At 60.8% G+C, this 18,790-nt stretch overlaps 5 protein-coding genes across 5 annotated transcripts; 2 read left to right on the top strand and 3 right to left on the bottom strand.

Moving 5' to 3' along the window:
• Positions 1–2,630: 2,630 nt before the first annotated feature.
• On the bottom strand, positions 2,631–4,144 carry VTJ83DRAFT_4780 (uncharacterized protein; the record flags this gene model as incomplete). The annotated part of the gene is made up of 3 exons (XM_071011307.1): positions 2,631–2,758; positions 2,825–3,881; positions 3,947–4,144. 3 exons carry the CDS (start codon positions 4,142–4,144, stop codon positions 2,631–2,633), a joined length of 1,383 nt encoding a protein of 460 aa, XP_070866230.1.
• A 423-nt stretch (positions 4,145–4,567) lies between these two features.
• On the bottom strand, positions 4,568–5,513 carry VTJ83DRAFT_4779 (uncharacterized protein; the record flags this gene model as incomplete). Its single annotated transcript, XM_071011305.1, has 2 exons — positions 4,568–5,229; positions 5,309–5,513. 2 exons carry the CDS (start codon positions 5,511–5,513, stop codon positions 4,568–4,570), a joined length of 867 nt encoding a protein of 288 aa, XP_070866229.1.
• A 350-nt stretch (positions 5,514–5,863) lies between these two features.
• Positions 5,864–8,845, top strand: VTJ83DRAFT_4778 (uncharacterized protein; the record flags this gene model as incomplete). The annotated part of the gene is made up of 1 exon (XM_071011304.1): positions 5,864–8,845. The coding sequence occupies one exon, from the start codon at positions 5,864–5,866 to the stop codon at positions 8,843–8,845; it is 2,982 nt and encodes a 993-aa protein (XP_070866228.1).
• Positions 8,846–9,700: 855 nt separating this feature from the next.
• VTJ83DRAFT_4777 (uncharacterized protein) lies at positions 9,701–13,237 on the top strand (the record flags this gene model as incomplete). The annotated part of the gene is made up of 4 exons (XM_071011303.1): positions 9,701–10,162; positions 10,232–10,765; positions 10,826–12,912; positions 12,991–13,237. 4 exons carry the CDS (start codon positions 9,701–9,703, stop codon positions 13,235–13,237), a joined length of 3,330 nt encoding a protein of 1,109 aa, XP_070866227.1.
• Positions 13,238–13,861: 624 nt separating this feature from the next.
• Positions 13,862–16,723, bottom strand: VTJ83DRAFT_4776 (uncharacterized protein; the record flags this gene model as incomplete). Its single annotated transcript, XM_071011302.1, has 2 exons — positions 13,862–14,829; positions 14,917–16,723. The coding sequence occupies 2 exons, from the start codon at positions 16,721–16,723 to the stop codon at positions 13,862–13,864; spliced, it is 2,775 nt and encodes a 924-aa protein (XP_070866226.1).
• Positions 16,724–18,790: the final 2,067 nt, after the last annotated feature.

The raw sequence follows: 18,790 nt of genomic DNA, 5'->3' as shown, positions 1-18,790 counted from the left end.
CAGTAGTAGTCCCTATCAGTGCTGGTTCCGGACCCCGATTTGCTGCACTCGTGGAGTCAACCCCCCAACACCAGGAATTTCGGCACCCGCATCTTGACCTCAACGTTGGTCATGCGAAGCCCTCCGCCGGCGCCCGAGTCCCACCGACGGAACCCGAGGCCCGCACCCTGACAGTCGCCGACGAGTTGCGGAGTTCACGACTAATACCGGACTATTCCAACCTGCCGAGCTCTTGGACGGGTCTTGGGTCAGCACCAAAAAAAGGAAAAAAAAAGCGTACGTCGTCGCCGGATCGCATAGTCTCCTAGCACGTCCAATAGCATTCGAGCTTCCCAAAAGACGCTCAAGACTAGTGCAGAGGAACCGAGCTTTCCTAGGTTTCTCGGTGGTGACGATTGCGTAGAGGATGATCTCTCCCACCGACACACGTCATACCGTAGGTGCAGGTGCCTCAACTCTGGGCCTCAAAAGAGTGGCTTTACACGCAAGCTTCAACGTAATGCATGACAGCATCTATTCCGTAACGAGTCCACATCTTCCAGACATCCAGACTCTCAAGCCCATCCCTCCCAGCCAGGAGTTGGGGGCTGTATGTAAGACGCGACCGCAGCAAACGGCCCAGAAATCGTCTACCGTGATGCATGTATATACGCCAGCCCCTGGTGATGTGCATGCTGAACCGTTCCTCCGCCACATGCCGTGCCACATCTCGGAGATTCTCGTCGATGCCCTGGGGGAAACGGAAACGCAGCTGTTGTGCCGCCCGACGCAATCCTTTATTTTGGAACACGAGGATGAGTCGCTTGCCGGCGTGGCTGACAACGTAAGAACCTTGCAGAGGTTACACGAAGATCGGGATATCAACTTTTTTCCCCCTCCAACCCAATGTTTGAAGTCATAGGTCCCAATTCCATGCCCCTCCCCTTCAGGGACTCGCCGGACACCCGGCGCCAATGCACGCAGCCACACTCTAACTTGACGTGGACGTTCTGGAATAGCATTTTGGCGTGGGACAAGCCAAAGCGGAACCACGTACGAACCCTGTTTGGGATGGGTGACTCACTGACCGTGAGCAAAAAATTACCTCTAGCGTCTGAATAGTTTCTGGTTGTGGTTATGCTTATTTCCCTTCAGAGCCTCTGTCGTGACGCACTCCAATAACTACGTAACTGGCCCACTTCAGCCACGTCGGCGCCCAAGCCCGCTCAGCTTGGAAAGATGACGCCCGTGGTTGCGTTGCATTATGGCGCTGCGCCCTGTCGACTACATACTGAGTACTGTGAAATGGAGCCGCGATGGTGTTGAGGACGATGACACTACCAAAGCCCAAGGCCCAAAGCGTTACCAGTCTCAAAAAGGCAATGAGGACGGTAAGTGCTTACACCGTACATGCGGCTCGACACAGCCAAGCTGGATTCAAGTCAGGCACAGATGAGCATATAAAGAACAGGAGGAGATACCTCAGGGTGCACTCTTTTATCCTCATCTCACAGACCCATTCAAAGCATCCAGACGACACAAAGGCTCATTTCTCACCCCACGCTGTTAACGCCTTCGGCTACCGCACCCTCGATTCGCTGACGCAGCCGCTCAACAACAACAACAACAACAACACCATCGTCAATATCACCACAATCAAGGCTCAGAACAACCACCACCGCCACAAAAACTCCGCTATCACAGCCACACACCCATCGTCGACATGTCTTACAACAACACCGCCTCCTCCTCCGACGCTGCCTCCGTCGCCACCGTGTCCTCCGTCTCCAGCCGCATCAGCCAGCTCAAGGCCAAGATGTCCTGGAAGAAGTCGGCCGAGAGTGCCAGCTCTGGCATGATGGGCCCCGCGCCGCAGAAGCAGGTGCTGAGGAACCAGGTTCGCATCGGCATCTAAGCTTGCCATCCACCGGCCAGGGGGCTCTGGACAGCACATCACCAACGCCCGGGTCGTCCAACCCTTTCCTGGGCCCAGTCCACGCCTGACCGCTTCTGGGGAGGCAGGTAGATCTGGGTTGGAAAAGGGGGTGGGGGGAGATGCCCGGATGTATGCATGAAAGGACGGACCGGCGGTGGGGTTATCTTTGTTCGCCGGGAAGCGCGGAAGGGCCTCCTTCTTTGCTCTGAGCAGCCGAGATGATCGGGTGAAAGCTCCGACGCCAGAAACAGGTGGCTGACCGATCAGGGAAGGCTCGCCGTGACGGCTGGTCAAGGGCTTGCCGCTTGCTGGTTGCAGGCTCTTCCGTGTGGTTGGGTTGCTTTCTGCCAGTCTGCCAGTCTCGAGTGGCTGGGCAGCGGGCAGTGTGACGAACGATCGAGTGTGAATCCGGCTTCCATTTCGAGGTTCGCGGCCCTCAGCCGAGGGTCGCGATGACGGAAATGATGGCTGGCAAATTAGCGGTATGGTCGGCGCTGGCTGAGGGGGGACTGACTGGTCATGTTGGTTTTCCTTTGTTCATTAAATGGGGAGCTATACAAAAGAAACAGATGACGGAGATGGAATGGTTGGGTATCTTATTTGTTGGGCATCCTTCATCATCTGGGGTATCACTACCTCGGTTCTAGTCAAATCATAATGTTTTGTTGTCGTTGGTCACACCTCATCTCTGCCCGCAAAGCTTTGGCCTCCCTCCTCAAAAGGTATCATCCAAGATGTCCTGCCTCATCTTCACCATCGTCGGGCTGTACTCAGCGGGATCATCCAGGTCCTCGCCGGCCGTCATGAGGATGGTATCAACAATACGCTTGCTCGCCTCTCGCGCTGAATGGTCCGAGGTCAGTAACCTAGCAGATAAAACGGAAGCCAGAGCCACCGAGCACAACATACCTGGCGTCTGCAACAACTTGCTCGGCGGCAGCGCAAACTGGATCGTCTTCGGCGGGCTCATCCCGCCAAGCACGTCTTCATCATCGTCACTCTCCCACGCGATCTCGTCATCGTACTTGCTGGAGGTGGCAACCTTGCCGTGCTTTCTAGCAGCAGGGGTGCCACCAGAAGCGAACACGTCTCTGGTTTTGCGCCCAGTCGCCGGCGTCTGCACGCTCACCCCCGGCGTCCTGGGCGCTCCCGCTGCCGCTGCCAACTTGCCCTTGTAAGCAGCGCGCACGGGGGACATGAAAGCGGCGCTCCGCAGCTGCGGCGGTGCCATCTCGGGACTGGTTGGGGAGTCCTCCCAAACCGCCCGGGTTTTGTCCTGCTTTTCCATGTCCGCCCCCGGTGTGGAGAGCTTGTCGATCTTCCATCGCATGGGCGAGATGCCGGAGGCGCCCTTGTGCGGCGTGGTGGCGATGCGGTAGTTCTTGTCCAGCATGCGGTGAAGGAGCGGGTCCTTGGTCTGCCTCTTCGTTCCGTCATCCAGCCCGCTGGTGTCGAAGGCGTGCGGGGTCAGGGTCATGGTGGGCAGGCGGGCGGTGTGCTGTTGTAAGAGCAGCTCCGTGTCGTCCTCATCGGCCATGTTGTGCTTCTTGTTTTCTCCAGCGTCTTCCTGGCCCGGCCATTTGCCATCGTACTCGCGCTTGATGCTCTCGTACGGCGAGTCGAGGTCGGCAAACTTGGGGCGTAACGAGAGCGTTTTGGTCGCAGGTGGCCGAGGTGTGCTACCAGCCAGGTCGCCGACGTCATCGTTGTCATCAAGGAGGGACTCTTCGGGCGGACGACTCTCGTCGGCCGGGTATACAACCGAAGACGACTCGTCCGCGGCCACGGAGGCATCATGGTCGTCACCGGCGCTGCGCCGGCGCAGAGCGTCATCGGAAACGGCGGATGCCTCGTCTTGCACGGTGCTCTCCTCGGCGGTGACTCCCGTATTGTCAGCGCTGTCAGCGAGCTCCTCGTATCCCGAGAGCGAGACGTTGGCCGAGGCTTCGAAGAATTGCTTCCAGAACTGGACGTGGGCCAGGCCGAGTTAGCTTGAGCCTTGCTCGTCGAGGATTTCCTCGGGGAGCTGACCTTGGTAGCTTCCCACACGGCGCGCGAATGTTCGCCATACTGCTCAACGAGGGGCAAGATGCTTGTCGTGACGATGCGATGAGCTTTGCTGAAGTTGGAGTCGATTTCTTGGAGGGTGAGCGTGATGGACTGCTCGAGCTTCTCGAGCTCTTCGGTGAGGGTGAGGTTCCTCTGCACTGATTGCCCTGGGCGAGACATGGCGGTGTCTGTCCGAGTTAGGAATCGGAGTGTTGGGTGTGGGAATGTTTACTTTGGAAAGCCAAACCTGGAATAAATTGGGCCCAAGACGCTCGCAGCCAGGCGGGCGCGTCACTAGAGCTTGAGCGCGATTGCGGGGTTCGGGGATGGTGGGGCAACATGATCCAACGCGGCTTGCAGCCGTAATTATTAACGGTTTTGCTGAGGTTTGTTCCGTCAGGAACCGCAGGCCGAGGACGCCTCTTCCATGAGGATTGCGTTTAATACAAATTTCTCTCTCTATCTGGGTATCAAAGGCTTCTCTGCAGTCTGGGTCTAACATCCACATCTCTCCGTGAGCGCTACCGCGGCTCGCAGGCGTCTTTCGCGGAGACGGGAATACGCTGTACAGTGCAGCAGTCACAAGGCACAGGGCGCCGGGCGTCATCTCCCACGTCCTCGGGTCCTACCCCTCGTCGTTCGTCCACGGGCTGCCGTCCGTCTCCCGCCAGCCCTCTGGCCCTTGGTTGACGCAGGTGTGGCCCGCTCCTCTTCCTCTTCCTCCTCGTCTTCCTCGTCTTCCTCTTCTTCCTCTTCGCTCTCTTCCTCGGATGGCGACTCCTCCTTGACCCTGCGCGCTCTGCTCGATGTGCGCTTCGTTGTGGTCCTGCCCCCCTTGGTTTGCGAGCGCCGCACGGGACTAGCGGCCGGCGTTTCGTTCTCCGTATCCTCAACAGTGCTGCTGCGAGTGCGCGTGTTGGCGTCCGTGCCGGCGCGCTTCCGCTTCTTGGACTCTCCGGCGGGCGCGTCCGGGTCGAACTGAGGCGGGCTGCTAGGCGCCTCGCTCGGGTCGGCGCGGGCCCTCTCGAGCATCAAGTCGCCAAAGTCTTCTAATGGCAGGCGGAAATCTAGGTAGCGGCGCGGCTGGCCTTCCTCGTCGAGCGGGTCCATGTTATTTTCTCGCTCGTCGATGGCTTCCAGGTTGTAGAACTCGGCCAGCTTGACCCAGATGCCGGGAATGCGGGTGTGCGGCCAAGTGTCGGGATCGAAGCCGTGGTTTCGGAGATGCTCGCTGATGGCTAGCATCCGAAAATGCTTGTGCATACCTAGTTCGAGACGAGGCGGCCATCAGCGCCTTGCTCGACGGCGGGGCCAGGGTGAGGACAGAGGGGTGAGCGCACGCACCGGCGGGTTTCCATCGAATCACACCTTTGAACAGCGATGCGACCTGGTCATCGGTCCACGGATCGGTGACAGGCTTCGGCGGTTGGGGAGCGGCTGGCGCTGTTGGGGCAGTGGGGGTCTGGGCTGGCGTGTCGACGTCCATGGCATCGTCGTCCCGCGGAGTCGCCGCGGCACCGGCTCGGCCGCCCTTCTTTTTTGGCGGCATGGTGCTTTCAGAATGCTATGGTCGTATATATATGGTCCTTGGTGAGACGAATTGGCTTGGTATGACACCCGTAGGTGCCGTGTTGGAGGGGGTTTCAAGGATGCAAACGCGGCCGAGCTGGATGAAATGTGATGTCGCGTGAAGCCCGGAGCTCGAAAGCGCCGCGGCGTGAACCTTGCTGGGCCGACCAGGGTGGTGTGCAACGTAAGGGTTAGGGTTCGAAGCTGGAGCTTCACCAGACCATGCGTCCAACCCTGACGTCGGTTCCGCGTTCCAGCTCATTCAACAACAAATCTCAATGACCAGATATCTCCGGCCTGGTCGACCTGGGGCGTCCTTCTATCTTCGGAATGGCGAACGAGGGGGATCCGTCACAGCTATTTTCCATTCCCGACCTCTGGCGGCCATCAAACTGGCTCGACCAGACATTTACTGAGCCCAACAAGGGAACTACCACGCCTAACCCTCTCTTCGCACTCAACCCAACAACCGTTGCGACAACAAAAACGAACTTCAGTAGACCCCATGGCCTCCTCGCCGCCCAAGACACCAAGTCGTTTGACAGGCCACCTGATGGCCGAGACAGCGATGGCTTTTTCAAACTACCTTCCCTGCTCCGGGAGTTAGCATCCGAGGCCGATATCGAACCCCGATCCCTCGTGGACGACGAGGGGCAACGCCCGCTGTCTGCGGCCGAGGCGTCGCTCTGCTCGAGCGATGTTATGGCTGATGGCCATGATGACGACTCAGACTTTTGGCTCTTCTCAGATGACGAGTCCGCCACGAAGCCCGACCACCAGCTGTGCACGTGGGAGGCTTTCGAACAGCCTGATCAGAGCTGCGAGGGCGTGCCTCTCTTCCTTTCCGAGGCCGGACCTGCTGCCTTTGATACCCTGCTGGCGTCTCACAAAGCTGCCGGCGGCGAACCCGACATCCTATCCTCGGATTTCTATTGCGCGTGCCTTCTGAATCTCGCGCTGGGCCGGAGCTCTCTCCTCTTCTCATGGGACGTTGAGAAGAAGACCTTTGTGAAGACGAGCCCTGGTTTGAGGATATCCGGGCTATCGCGCGACCTCGTCGGCGCTGTCGATAGTCTTTGCCTCGACTGTGGAACCTCCGCCAGAAAGCTGCAGGCCTTTGCCGAAAAGTCGTCCACGACCGCGGCGACGCCCACCAGAGTCGCCCTTGCAAGAGTCGTCGCCCGCTTGGTCGACGCCGTTCGCTCTGAACTCAGCGCTTGCGGGCGCCGCGCACAATCCGTTCTCCAGTTGCAAGCCGCTGTCCAGCCGGTCCAATCTATTCTTTCCTATTTCAAGGCCCTTGTCAAGAGACTATCTCGGCAGAAATCCGATGAGGCTCTCCTGTCCTGCCTCTTTCAAGAAGCCGAAGCCGCCGAATACCAGAGCGAGATCATCAAGGAATGTACACGAGAAGTCCTCCGAATTCTGTCCAGGCCATGGATCGAGTTTGTGGAAGAGTGGATCGGCCTGAAGCCAGAGGAAGGGTTTGCGTTGGACAAAAAGGGCTCTGGCAAAGGCTTTGTGAAGGTCGCTGATATGATGTGGATCGACGATCAGGGCTTTGAGCTCGAGGAGGCTGACTACTTTTTCGACGAGAAGAAGCTGCCGACCTTCGTCGGAGAGGATATGGGCCAGGTCATCTTCGAGACCGGTCGGAATCTCCGCTTCCTGCATGAACACCATCCGGAGCACGTACTCTCTCGGCCCGATGTGGTTGCCCAGGCAGGTCCGCCGAAGCTGGAGTGGGAGTTCGAATGGGAGGCCATATCCAAGCTTGAAGCCAAGGCGAGGCAATATCGGGAGCAGCTCTCCCGTGCCATCGAGGGCTTGTCGCCAGCGTCAGCTGGCACCGCAACCGTTGCAACGCCGAGGCCCAAGAAGCGTAAATACAGCGCCGCAGGGCTCGAATGCTTTGGACAAGACGAAGCCCAGGTTGAAGCACGCCTGCTCGCCTCGATCGACCAGCTCAGCCAGCCGCTTGAGGATTCCGAAACCCAGGACGATATCACCAGGCTATTGAAAGCACACCTGTACCGAGCAGCCAACCTGCCACGAGGGTCAGCCAGCCTCTCGCCAAACTGGACTCTAGTGCCGTTGCTTTCGTTTGGGCCCGCCATCGAAGCCCAGTCACAGCTCGTCAGTCGCGAATGCATGAGGTTGCTCTTCTCCGCCCACCAGCTCCGAACCCATATCGACCTGCTCCACCAATACTTCCTCCTCGGAAACGGCGTCTTTTGCAGCCGCCTCGCCCATGCCCTGTTCGACCCGGACCTCTCCAGTGCTGAGCGCCGATCCGGCGTCGCCCTCGGCGGCAGCAGCGCCATGGGCCTACGCCTAGGCGGCCGTCGAACCTGGCCGCCTGCGAGCTCGGAGCTTCGTCTTGCCTTGATGGGGGTGCTATCGGAGTGCTACCAACCGCAGCCGTCCACTTCCGCTTCTCCTGGGCGAGCAGCAGCAACAGCACCACCCCCGCGTGGCCACGCCCGCGCCGCCTCTTCGTCCTCCCATCCCGATCTGCCAGGCGATCTCAGCTTCGCCGTTCGCGACCTCACCCCGGAAGAAATCGACCGATGCATGAACCCGGACTCTCTCGAGGCCTTGGACTTTTTGCGGCTCTCGTACCGCCCGCCTGCGGCCCTCCGCGCCGTCATGGCCCCCTCGACCCTCCTCCGCTACGATCGCATCTTCCGCCTTTTGCTGCGGATCCTGCGCATGCTCTACGTCGCGGACGAGCTTCTGGTCCGGCGGTATGCCGGGGACGGAGAGGGGGAGAGCAATGCTTCCGTGCGCCTACGCCTCGAGGCGCGACATTTCGTCAAGCAGGTTGCCGCGCACTTTTTCGAGACGGGGATTGCGATGCCGTGGAGGAGGTTTGAGGCGTGGCTGGAGAGGGCTCAGGAGGAGCTGGGAGCATCGCGGGATAGCGGTGGCTCGCGTCACAGCCCTGACGCAGTGCGGGAGCAGCAAGAGCGTGTTATCGACGAGATGATGGCGGTGCTGCTGCTGCGGAAGCGCCAGGCACCCGTGATGGCGCTGCTCGAGGAGATATTTGGGGTTGTGCTACGGTTTGCAAAAGGATTGAGATTGAGGTCCATGGGATGGGGAGGAAACGAGGAGACACCCGAGGAGCTGTACAAGGCGTTTCGGAAGAAGGTGGATGCGTTTGTTACGGTTTGCAAAGGGCTTGGGGAGAAGATGGCGGCGTCATCCTCCGCCTCTTACGGGGACTCTGGACGGGATCGGAGCTGCGTGGAGCAGTTGCTTCTGAGACTGGATATGGCAGGGTTTTATGGCAAACAGACGATGATGTGAGGAGAAAAGCAATACTGGGACTGAAGAATGACGTCCTTGCAAGACATGTCTTTGTACTTGGGCATCTCCCGACCGGAGACAGATTATTATAGAATCGATTGATGCTACCGGATTTGGTTGCTCTAGGTGACAAGCTGGGCTTGTTCAAACAACATAGTTTACCGGCTGGACAATGAGCCTGCAGGGGTGGTTGGTTGTCTTGACGCCTTGAGCTTCCAAGCCATCAAAGCCAGAGGGATCTCCTCGCCGGGTGCAGCCAGCAGTGTGCCATTGTTCCAAGCATGACGGATGCTACCACGAGCAACTCTGAAGAACTTTGAAGTTTGCGCCAAGTTCATACAGCGTTCAGCCAACACGCTACCACTTCGTACTTTGTTAGTGCGTTTGATTGTTGTATGCTCTCACCATGCCAGAAGAGCCTCTGACGCGCTTGATGTTTTGTTGCTGGTGTTGGTGCGTCAATGACTTCGAACTCCCTCTCGGCCCCTCCCTCGATAAGGAGCTTATCGCCCCACATTTCAACCCCACAAACAGTGCCTGGTGCTAAAAGGACCCGCTAGCCCTACCGTGTGCTGCAGGTTTGCCTCGTTGCAACAACTTCTCTTCCCCCTAACCCCATCCGATACTCCGGATTTATCAGCCGGACTACCAGTAGAGGCTGGCCGTTTCCTTTTCTTTCCTCGTAGAAAGTTGTCGGCGTGGCCATCTTTGCTGGAAAACTCGGTCCTTTGACAAGGCCCGACCCTTGGTCACCGACCGGTTTTGGGAAACGAAATAATTCGCACCCACCAACGACCGACGGCCCAGAAATCCCACTGACGGCTCGGCCCGGAACGAGAGAAGACGACAGACAGAATGGCGCCCAAGAAGAAGGGAAACAAGAAGGGCAACGATGACTGGGAGGCCGAGCTGGGCGAGTCCATCGTCCCGACCGGCGCCGCCGCGGCCGCCAGCGACCCCGCCCCCGCCGAGGAGGAGCCCGCTGGTGGTGGTGGTGGCCTGATGGAGCGGATGCGCAAAGCCAAGGAGAAGCGCAAAAAGAAGGGCCTCGAAGACCCAGAGGATATCGCTGCCGAGTCCGCTCCGCCGACCGAGCTCCCCGCCCTCGAGGACCTCAACCTCAAGCAGGCCGCCGAGGTCAACCCGGATGACGAGTTCGCGCTGCCGGATAAGAAGGGGAAGGGTGGAAAGGGGAAGCAGCAGCAACAACAACAAAAGAAGGACGACGACGACCTGGAACAGCCCGGTCGGGTGCTCACCAAGGCCGAGAAGGAGAGGCTGAAGAAGGAGAGGGAGAAGCAGCGGAAGAAGGAGCAGGTTCGTCGTCCTCTGGTATCCCATGTCGGGAGTTAGACTGGATTGCTGACAATGTTCCCCGCCCGACAGGCTGCGAAGAAGAAGGCTACCGCTCCTGCCAAGGCCGCCGCCCCTGAGCCCGCGAAACCTGCCGCCGAGGAGAAGAAGGCCGATACCTCGGCATCTGCCTCCGCCCCCGCCCCCGCTCCTGAGGCCGGCGGCAAGAAGAAGAAGCTTCCCGCCCACCTGCTCGCGCTCCAGAAGCAGCAGGAGGAGCTGCGGCGTCAGCGCGAAGAGGCCGAGCGTTTGGCCGCCGAGGAGAAGGCCAGGATAGAGGAAGAGCTCCGCCGCGAGGCCGAGGAGCAGAAGCGTCGCGAGGAAGAGAAGGCTCGCAAGAAGCAGAAGGAGAAGGAGCGCATCGAGCAGCTCAAGCGCGAGGGCAAGTATCTCACCAAGGCCCAGAGGGAGGAGAAGGCCCGCAACGAGCGCAAGCTGCAGCAGATGCTTGCTGCCGGCATCAAGGTCGGCGCTCTCACTCAGGAGGAGCAGGCTGCCGAAAAAGAGAGGGAGAAGGAGCGGGAGAAGGAGCGGAAGAAGGCCGCTGAGCGGAAGCGCCGGACGAAGGTGAGCGGCCGCCTCTCATGGTGGTGTCTCGGCGCCCACATGCTGACTCGTGTGTGACAGATTGACGAGGAGAAGGCTCTCGCAGAGGCTGCCGAGCGCGCTCGGCAGCAGGCCGAGGCTGCTCTCAGGGAGGCCGAGGAGAAGGCTCGTCTCGAGCGGGAGCGGGCCGAGGCCGAGGCGGCTGCGGCGGAGGCTGCGAAGGCCACCGCCGAGGACAGCGTCGAGGAGGACTGGGAGGCCGCGGCCGATGCCGATGAAGACATCAAGGACAGCTGGGACGCCGACAGCGACGAGGAGGCCGAGAAGAAGAAGGCGGCCAAGGCCGACAAAGCTGCTCCGGCCCCTGCGGACAAGCCTCAACCGAAGGCCGCTGAGAAGGCCGCCGCGCAGCCCTCGGCCCAGGCCGGGGCGAACGGTAAGGCGCAAGCCTTGCCTTCTCGGCCCAAGGCGGAGCCCGAGTCCGATTCGGAATCCGAGTCTGAGTCGGAGGACGAGGAGAGGAAGACCCAGGCCAAGCTCGCCGAGGCTCAGCGCAAGAAGGAGGCGGCCGAGCGTCGTGAGAAGGCCTACCAGGCTGCGCTTGCGGCGCGGTCCAAGGATAACCTCCGGTCGCCCATCTGCTGTATTCTGGGTCACGTCGATACCGGCAAGACGAAGCTCCTCGACAAGATCCGGCAGACCAACGTGCAGGAGGGCGAAGCCGGCGGTATCACGCAGCAGATTGGTGCCACCTACTTCCCCGTCGAGGCCATCCGGCAGAAGACGGCCGTGGTCAACCGCGATGGCAAGTTTGAGTTCAAGGTTCCGGGTCTGCTGATCATCGACACGCCTGGGCACGAGTCCTTCTCGAACCTGCGGTCCCGTGGTTCGTCGCTTTGCAACATCGCCATCTTGGTCGTCGATATCATGCACGGTCTCGAGCCCCAGACCATCGAGTCGCTGCGCCTGCTGCGCGAGCGCAAGACGCCCTTCGTCGTCGCCCTCAACAAGATCGACCGTCTCTACGGCTGGAAGAAGATCGACAACAACGGGTTCCAGGAGAGCTTGGCCCTCCAGAACAAGGCCGTCCAGAACGAGTTCAAGAACCGTCTCGACCAGACCAAGCTGGCCTTCGCCGAGCAGGGATTCAACGCCGAGGTGTTCTACGAGAACAAGAACATGTCGCGCTACGTGTCGCTGGTTCCCACGTCGGCCCACACGGGCGAGGGTGTCCCTGACATGCTCAAGCTGATCATCCAGCTGACCCAGGAGAGGATGGTGGGCTCGCTCATGTACCTCTCCAAGGTCGAGGCCACCGTTCTCGAGGTCAAGGCCATCGAGGGTTTCGGCATGACCATCGACGTCATCTTGTCCAACGGCATCCTCCGCGAAGGCGACCGCATCGTGCTATGCGGCACGGAAGGCGTCATCAAGACAAACATCCGCGCCCTTCTTACGCCCGCGCCCATGCGCGAGCTGCGTCTCAAGTCGGCGTACGTCCACAACAAGGAGGTCAAGGCCGCTCAGGGTATCAAGATCAGCGCGCCCGGTCTCGAGGGCGCCATTGCCGGCTCGCGGCTGCTCGTGGTCGGGCCCGACGACGACGAAGAGGACCTTGAGGACGAGGTCGAGGAGGATCTCGCCAAGCTGTTCAACCGCGTCGAGAAGTCGGGCCGCGGTGTCAGCGTGCAGGCGTCGACCCTGGGCTCCCTCGAAGCCCTGCTCGACTTCCTCAAGGACTGCAAGATCCCCGTCGCCAACGTGGGCATTGGCCCGGTGTACAAGCGCGATGTCATGCAGTGCGGTATCATGCTTGAGAGGGCGCCCGATTATGCCGTCATGCTGTGCTTCGACGTCAAGGTCGACAAGGAGGCCCAGGCGTATGCCGATGAGCAGGGCATCAAGATTTTCACGGCTGATATTATTTATCACCTGTTTGATGCCTTCACCAAGCACATCAACGAGCAGATTGAGAAGAAGAAGGAGGAGTCCAAGATGTTGGCCGTCTTCCCCTGCGTGCTCAACACGGTTGCCGTCTTCAACAAGACGAACCCGATCGTCGTTGGCGTGGATGTCGTCGAGGGCTCGTTGCGCGTCAACACCCCTATCGCCGCCGTCAAGGCGAACCCGACCACGGGGGCCAAGGAGATTATCGGCCTGGGCAGAGTGTACGTTTCCCCGATTCCTTTCGGTTTCATCCCTCACGACCTCGGTTCCCGCAAAGCTAACGCTTTAATGTACTACAGTACCTCCATCGAGCGCGACCACAAACAAGTCCCCATCTGCAAGAAGGGCCAGCCCTCGGTGGCCATCAAGATCGAGATGGGAGGACACCAGCCCGCCTACGGCCGCCAGCTCGAGGATAAGGACGTGCTCTACTCGCAGATCTCGCGTGCCAGCATCGACACCCTCAAGCAGTTCTACCGCAATGACGTGACCCACGACGAGTGGCAGCTTATTATTAAGCTGAAGCCTGTTTTCGATGTTGCGTGAGCGGGGAGCTGGTGAGTAAGTGAAGACGAGAATCGGCCACCAGGAGGTAACGGGGCGAAAGGGAGGAAGGTTGGTTTCTCAAAGAAAAAAAAGGGATACGGAAGGGAGGCTGGCACACGAGCTAGGTATATGCAGTTGGGATCTTTTGTTTCCTTCGCACCAGTGTTGTTCCTCTATGTTCGTGCTGTTGTTCCCATCTCCTCCTGGCGTCGCTGCCGCTCTTGGTGGTGGTCAAGAAAGAGGAGCATGTGAAGGTCGTTAGGGGAGAAGTTTTGTGCATCTGCATTTCTACGTGGGACAAAGCATGGGGGTAAGAGGAAAGGATGGAAAACGAAAAAGTTGAGGTTTGATCTTATTCTTTTGTTCTTTTTACGTTGTCGCTTCAGTGTCGAGGCTGTATCCATCGGTGTGATATTCCTGGTCTTCAAGATCTCCGTCGTGGTTGCGAACGCATGTACTTGTTCAACCCCCTTCCCCCCCAGGGACGGGCCGAGATATCTCGAGCTCTCTCACTCTTGATTTCCAACATGTTCCTACACACAATTCTCAAGAACACCGCAAACCGTCAAGTTCCCTACCGAACCGTGCACCCCCCTCCCAGGAAATAAGCCTACGCGCCACGCCTCAAAAGAAGAGCAAATCCTCCTCCAACCAACCCATCGCCAGAAACGCCTCCTTCACGGTCCTCTCCATTCCTTCCGGCCCACACACCAAGACCAGAGCGTCTCTCTCCGGCGGCGGTGCACCAACCTCCCTCTCCAAGAACGCACGGTCCATCCTCCCCCGGAGCCCTTCCCACCTCTCGCTTGGCCTGCTCAACGTATGAACCACCCGGCACCGCTCCCCGCCAGCCTGCTCCATCTCGTCCAGCTCCGCCCGGAGGAGGATGTCCTCCTCCGACCTGTTGCCGTCCAGCAGCAGACACGACGGCGGCGCTTGCATCCCCGCTTCTTGTCCGGCCGGTGGCTCCCGGGCAGAAGGAGCGGCATCGGCGGGCTTCCTCCACTCCCTCGCCACCGACCTCAGCACGGCGTACACGGGCGTCACGCCGCTCCCGCCGCAGACCATGACGAGCCGCCTCACGGCCCGCGTCCGCTCGCCCACCTTGCACCGCGCGCTGCCGAGGTACTCGAACCGGCCCAGCGGCCCCCTGAACTCGACCGGGTGCCCGAGCGGCAGCGAGGCCAGCGCCCGCGTCATGCGGCCGCGGGGGTAGGCCTTGACGAGGATCCGCAGGGTTCCGTCCTTGCGGCCCTCGGCGTCGACGGGGTCGCCGTCGGACGAGATGGGGGTGTACGCGCGGATGATGGCCTCGCGCGTCGCCGGGTCGATCAGCCGGATCATGACGTGCTGGCCGACGGGGAGGCCGAGCGGTTGCTGGGCCCCGCCGGGGAGGGCGAAGGTGAAGACGGTGGAGTCGCGGGAGACGGGGAGCTTGCGGGCGAGGAGGGCGCGGCGCCAGGCTTTGGGGTGGAAGAAGGGCCCCGAGGGATCGGAGAGGTCCGGGCCCGCGGAGGAGTCCTCCGAGGCGAGGGGCCCGGAGAGGGTGCCGACGTGGTAGCTGGGCATCATGGCCTTGGCGTTTTCGCTGTCTGTGAAGGGTGAGGGGGAAGAGGTTGCTTAGAACGGATCGGCATGGAGAAATGAAACAAGTGGGGGGCTGCGGGCTGAAAACGTACGGATGGCCAGGAACTCGTCGCTGACGTCTTGCCCTGCGGAGTTGATGATGGAGGCGGCACCGCCCGGGTGGCCTTGAAGGAACCTTGTGCCGTCGTAGACCTGGCCGTTGACGACGAACCACGGTTCCGTCTCGCCCGAGTGCTTGCGCAGCTCGTCGGCGGTGATCTGCCTTGCGACCTTGTCGTCGACCATGCCGATCTCCTTGGCCGGCTCGCTCCGCCGGGCCGCGGCTTCTTTCGCGCCCGCCGGGTCCTCGTCGGCCGGCCGTTCGCCCCAGAAACCGTCCGTCGGGTCGCCGCCGGCCTTCTTCACCCTCTCCATCCACCCGCCGGGCATCAGAGCCGGCTGGGTGGGATGTTCAAACCGCAAGGACCCGTCGTCTTCCTGGTGGATCGCGACGCGATACCACGGGTTGTTCATCATGCCCAACACGCTCCAGTACATTTCGCGGGGCTGGAGGGCCAAGGATTCGTCCATGGCGCGCACCATGACGTCGCGCGCACGCCGCAGCCGCGCCAGCGGCACCTCGAGCGACCAAAAGCACCAGCAGAAGCAAGCCTCGCGCCCGGCCACGTCGATCCGCCCGCCGTACAGCTCCTCGTCCTCGGCCGCGAGCCGGTACAGGTCCTCGGGATACGACACGTCCGCCAGGGCCCACGTCTTTCCGCGGTCCAGCGTCACCTCCACCCGCGTCACCCGCCGTCCGCCCCCGGCGTAGGCATACCCCCGCAGGGCGTAGCTGCCGCCGCTCAGAGGCACCCGCTCGTCGTGCGCCGGATAGCAGACGGCGCTGTTGACGTTGAGATCGTAGATGGCGTACCGCTCGTCCTTCCACGCGTCGGGCATGTCGGCGCTGGCCTCGGGCGTGATGGTCGTCGGAAGCACGCGGTTGTCGTAGATGTGGTACCAGCTGTCGCTCGGCTCGGCGGTGACGACGATGCGGCGCAGCCACTTGACGCTCCGGCCGCCGATCTGGCCGGGGATGACGACGCGCAGCGGGCGGCCGTGATCGGGCGGGAGCGGCTCCCCGTTCATCTTGTGCGCCACCAGCATGCCGCGCTCCGGGTCCATGGCCCAGGCCAGCTTGACCGAGGTGGCGTAGGCGCCGTTGGGCAGCCGGTCGGCGCCCTCGAAGCAGACGTACCGCGCCCCGCGGCGCGCCAGCGGGCCCGCGCGCGCGAGCAGCTGCCGCAGCGGCACGCCGGTCCACAGCGAGGTCGACAGCCCCGCGGCGCCCCACGAGAACCCTTTCGTCTTGCGCACCACGTTCTGCTCCTTGCGGCGGTTGCCGGCGCACACGAGCGTCACGGGGTACGTGACCTGCTCGAAGCCGCCCCCGGCCCGCGCGAGCTCGCGCAGGGACAGCGTGAACGGCCGCGCCACCAGCCCCTCGACCGTCAGCGGCCAGTCGGGGACGTCGCGGTCCTCGACCCGCGGCACGGCGCCGTGGTTGCGCACGTAGTGCAGGTCCTTGGTGGTGAGGAAGCCCTCGTCGAACAGGTCGGTCAGCGGCGCCTCGACGTTGAAGGGGTGGACGCCGGTGAGGCGGATGAGCCGGGGGTCTCTCGGGACGTGGCTGTCGGGGGTTTGGAGGTCTTGGGGCAGGACGTGGTGGTCGCGCGGCGCGGGTGGGAGGGGGTAGGGTCGGGGATGGCGGGAAGAGGCGGACGGGGCCGGCGTCGAGGAGCAGCGGAGAACCTGCTCGCAGTCGTACTCTTGGAGGGGAGGGGTTGGCGGGAGGCGGGATGGGAGGGCATCTTCGGCCTCGCTGAGGGGGGAGGCCGGTGAGATGGATCGTTTGTCCATGATTTTGGCTTGGGCTCTCTGGAGCTCAGGGCTCGCGGCTGGAGATGGGGGCTGGTGGTAGCCCCGGGAGGGTCGACGGAGGGGACCGACGCCAGCCCTCGGGTACCTACGGTAATAGGTCCGGACCGAGGGGAAGGATTCACGTCAGGGACTCGCCCTGAGCGGAGGAAGAAACCACGAAGCGAACCAGAGACAACAGGTCTCTCGGGGGCCGACGCGATCTTTGAAGTGATATTCATGCAAGTCATGCCCCGAACGCGTTCAATGGTCTTGCTGAGTGAAGTGCGGTTGGCGGTAAGGGGGCCGTCCTTATTCCAACCCGCCGCACTTCCGCCCGCGTTGCTGCTCCATTCGCGGCCGAGCAAGGTGTCGTTGTTGTTTCTCCGTGGCCGTGACCGGAGCTCCGCGATAACGGCCCCAAGGCGCGAGGCCGATTGACGTCGGGGGGTTTTTTTTTTTTTTTTTCTTTTTTTTCTTTGGCCCGGCCTTGGTGGGCTGGCCTCGCCTTGGCCTTGCGGGTGGAAGGCTATTTCAATTACGAAAGAGTGGAGAGCAAACCGACGATATCGGCTTGGAGCCGAGCAGAGCACGTCAGGGGATGGGGGATTTTTGGTTATGGCATCGGGAGCCCTCGCGTCCATGGTACCGCACCTCCACGTGGAGGGAGGGAAGAAAGAAGGGGGTGGGGGGATCATGAACAGGCCGTGGTCCGCGGAGGCCAGACGTTTTCTCCGGCGTTGAGCGCGGCGGGATCAGCAAGCAGGTCGCTTCGTTCCGCGGACTTACAGACAGCGGCCGGCGTCGACCCCTTCCCCTCCCTCCCCCTGAATCACCTACCATACCGTATCTTATCAGATGTGGGCAAGACAACGACGTGCTCTGGCGTACGCAGTACGTCCCATGAGACGACGAACTGCGGGTTTTCTGCAGTGGCTGATAACGCGATCCACTTGGGACTCACCACGGAGATGCTCTCCCCCGAGAAGCAAAGACACGAACAAATAACGCGCAGCGCCAAGCGACCGAGGCAGCATATCTCCCAAGAAGTGAGACCAGGGTGGGTGTCTCGGCCGGAGGATGAGATGGCAAGCCCTCCTCCGCTCTCCCAAGCGGTTGGAGGTCCACGTCCACATGATGTTGTCATGTCGGGCGGGGTCCGTATACTATAGTAGTATAACGGGCGAGGCCAGCAAGAAGGGCATTTCTCCCCGCCGGCGCCGCCCGGCGTCACCCGCCGGCGCCGCCCGACGTCACCCGCCGCCGCGCCTTCACAGCCCGGCGCTCATGGGCTTTTTTGTGCTTTGGCTTGGCGTGAAGCCGCTTTCTCCGGGCTCCCGAAATCAAGCGCTTTCTCATTCTCGGTCCACCTGAAAGAGGAGCCATTTTGAGACCAGACAGATAGGAAATGCGTACTGTGTACCTTGGATCCTTGGGTGTGTACTATACTGAGTTCATTCGGTTGTCCATCAAGGCCTCGTTCTTGGCAACGGCTCCTTGTCAACTGTGATCGGATCTAAGACGTCTCGAAGTCCCACCACAAGTCGGCCAGGAACAGCAAGTGTGTCGGTCGGCATTCGACAAGCAGCCTTGGGGACCGGCGGGAGGAGGAGGGTTCGATCCCTTTCTCTGGACGTTCGGGGCTGGTACCTAGATACCTCTAGGTACCTACAGTCTTTGCGATGCATCGACAACTGCATTGACAACAGCTCCCACACTAATAGAGGTAGGTAGGTAGGTAGTAAAGAAAAGAAAAAAAAAGCGTTCTCATAAAGAGGTACAGTAGGTAGAATATTGGAGCTTGTTTCTTTTTTTTTTTTTTTTTTTGTTTTTAGGAAACAAGTAACCTTCTGCTGGGCGTTGACGGTTTGGTGAGAAATGAGAGAGATAGGAGGTGGAAAAGGATCCGGGCTCTTGGGCTACTGTGTAACTAAAACGCAGTACCTACAGTATAATCAGCGAATAATAATGGGGGCTCTGGGTTGCCTTCCAGCTTCTCAGCCCGGGGCGGGCCGTCAAGTTCCAGGCCTCCATGGGTGGAGACCCCGGCAATGCCCCAGGGCTTTCCAT

This window comes from Remersonia thermophila, chromosome 4 (genome assembly GCF_042764415.1).
Source record: "Remersonia thermophila strain ATCC 22073 chromosome 4, whole genome shotgun sequence".
NCBI classification, from domain to species: Eukaryota; Fungi; Ascomycota; class Sordariomycetes; order Sordariales; family Chaetomiaceae; genus Remersonia; species Remersonia thermophila.
The sequence above is the reverse complement of the archived record's forward strand: the minus strand, read 5'-3'. Positions and strand labels throughout refer to the sequence as shown.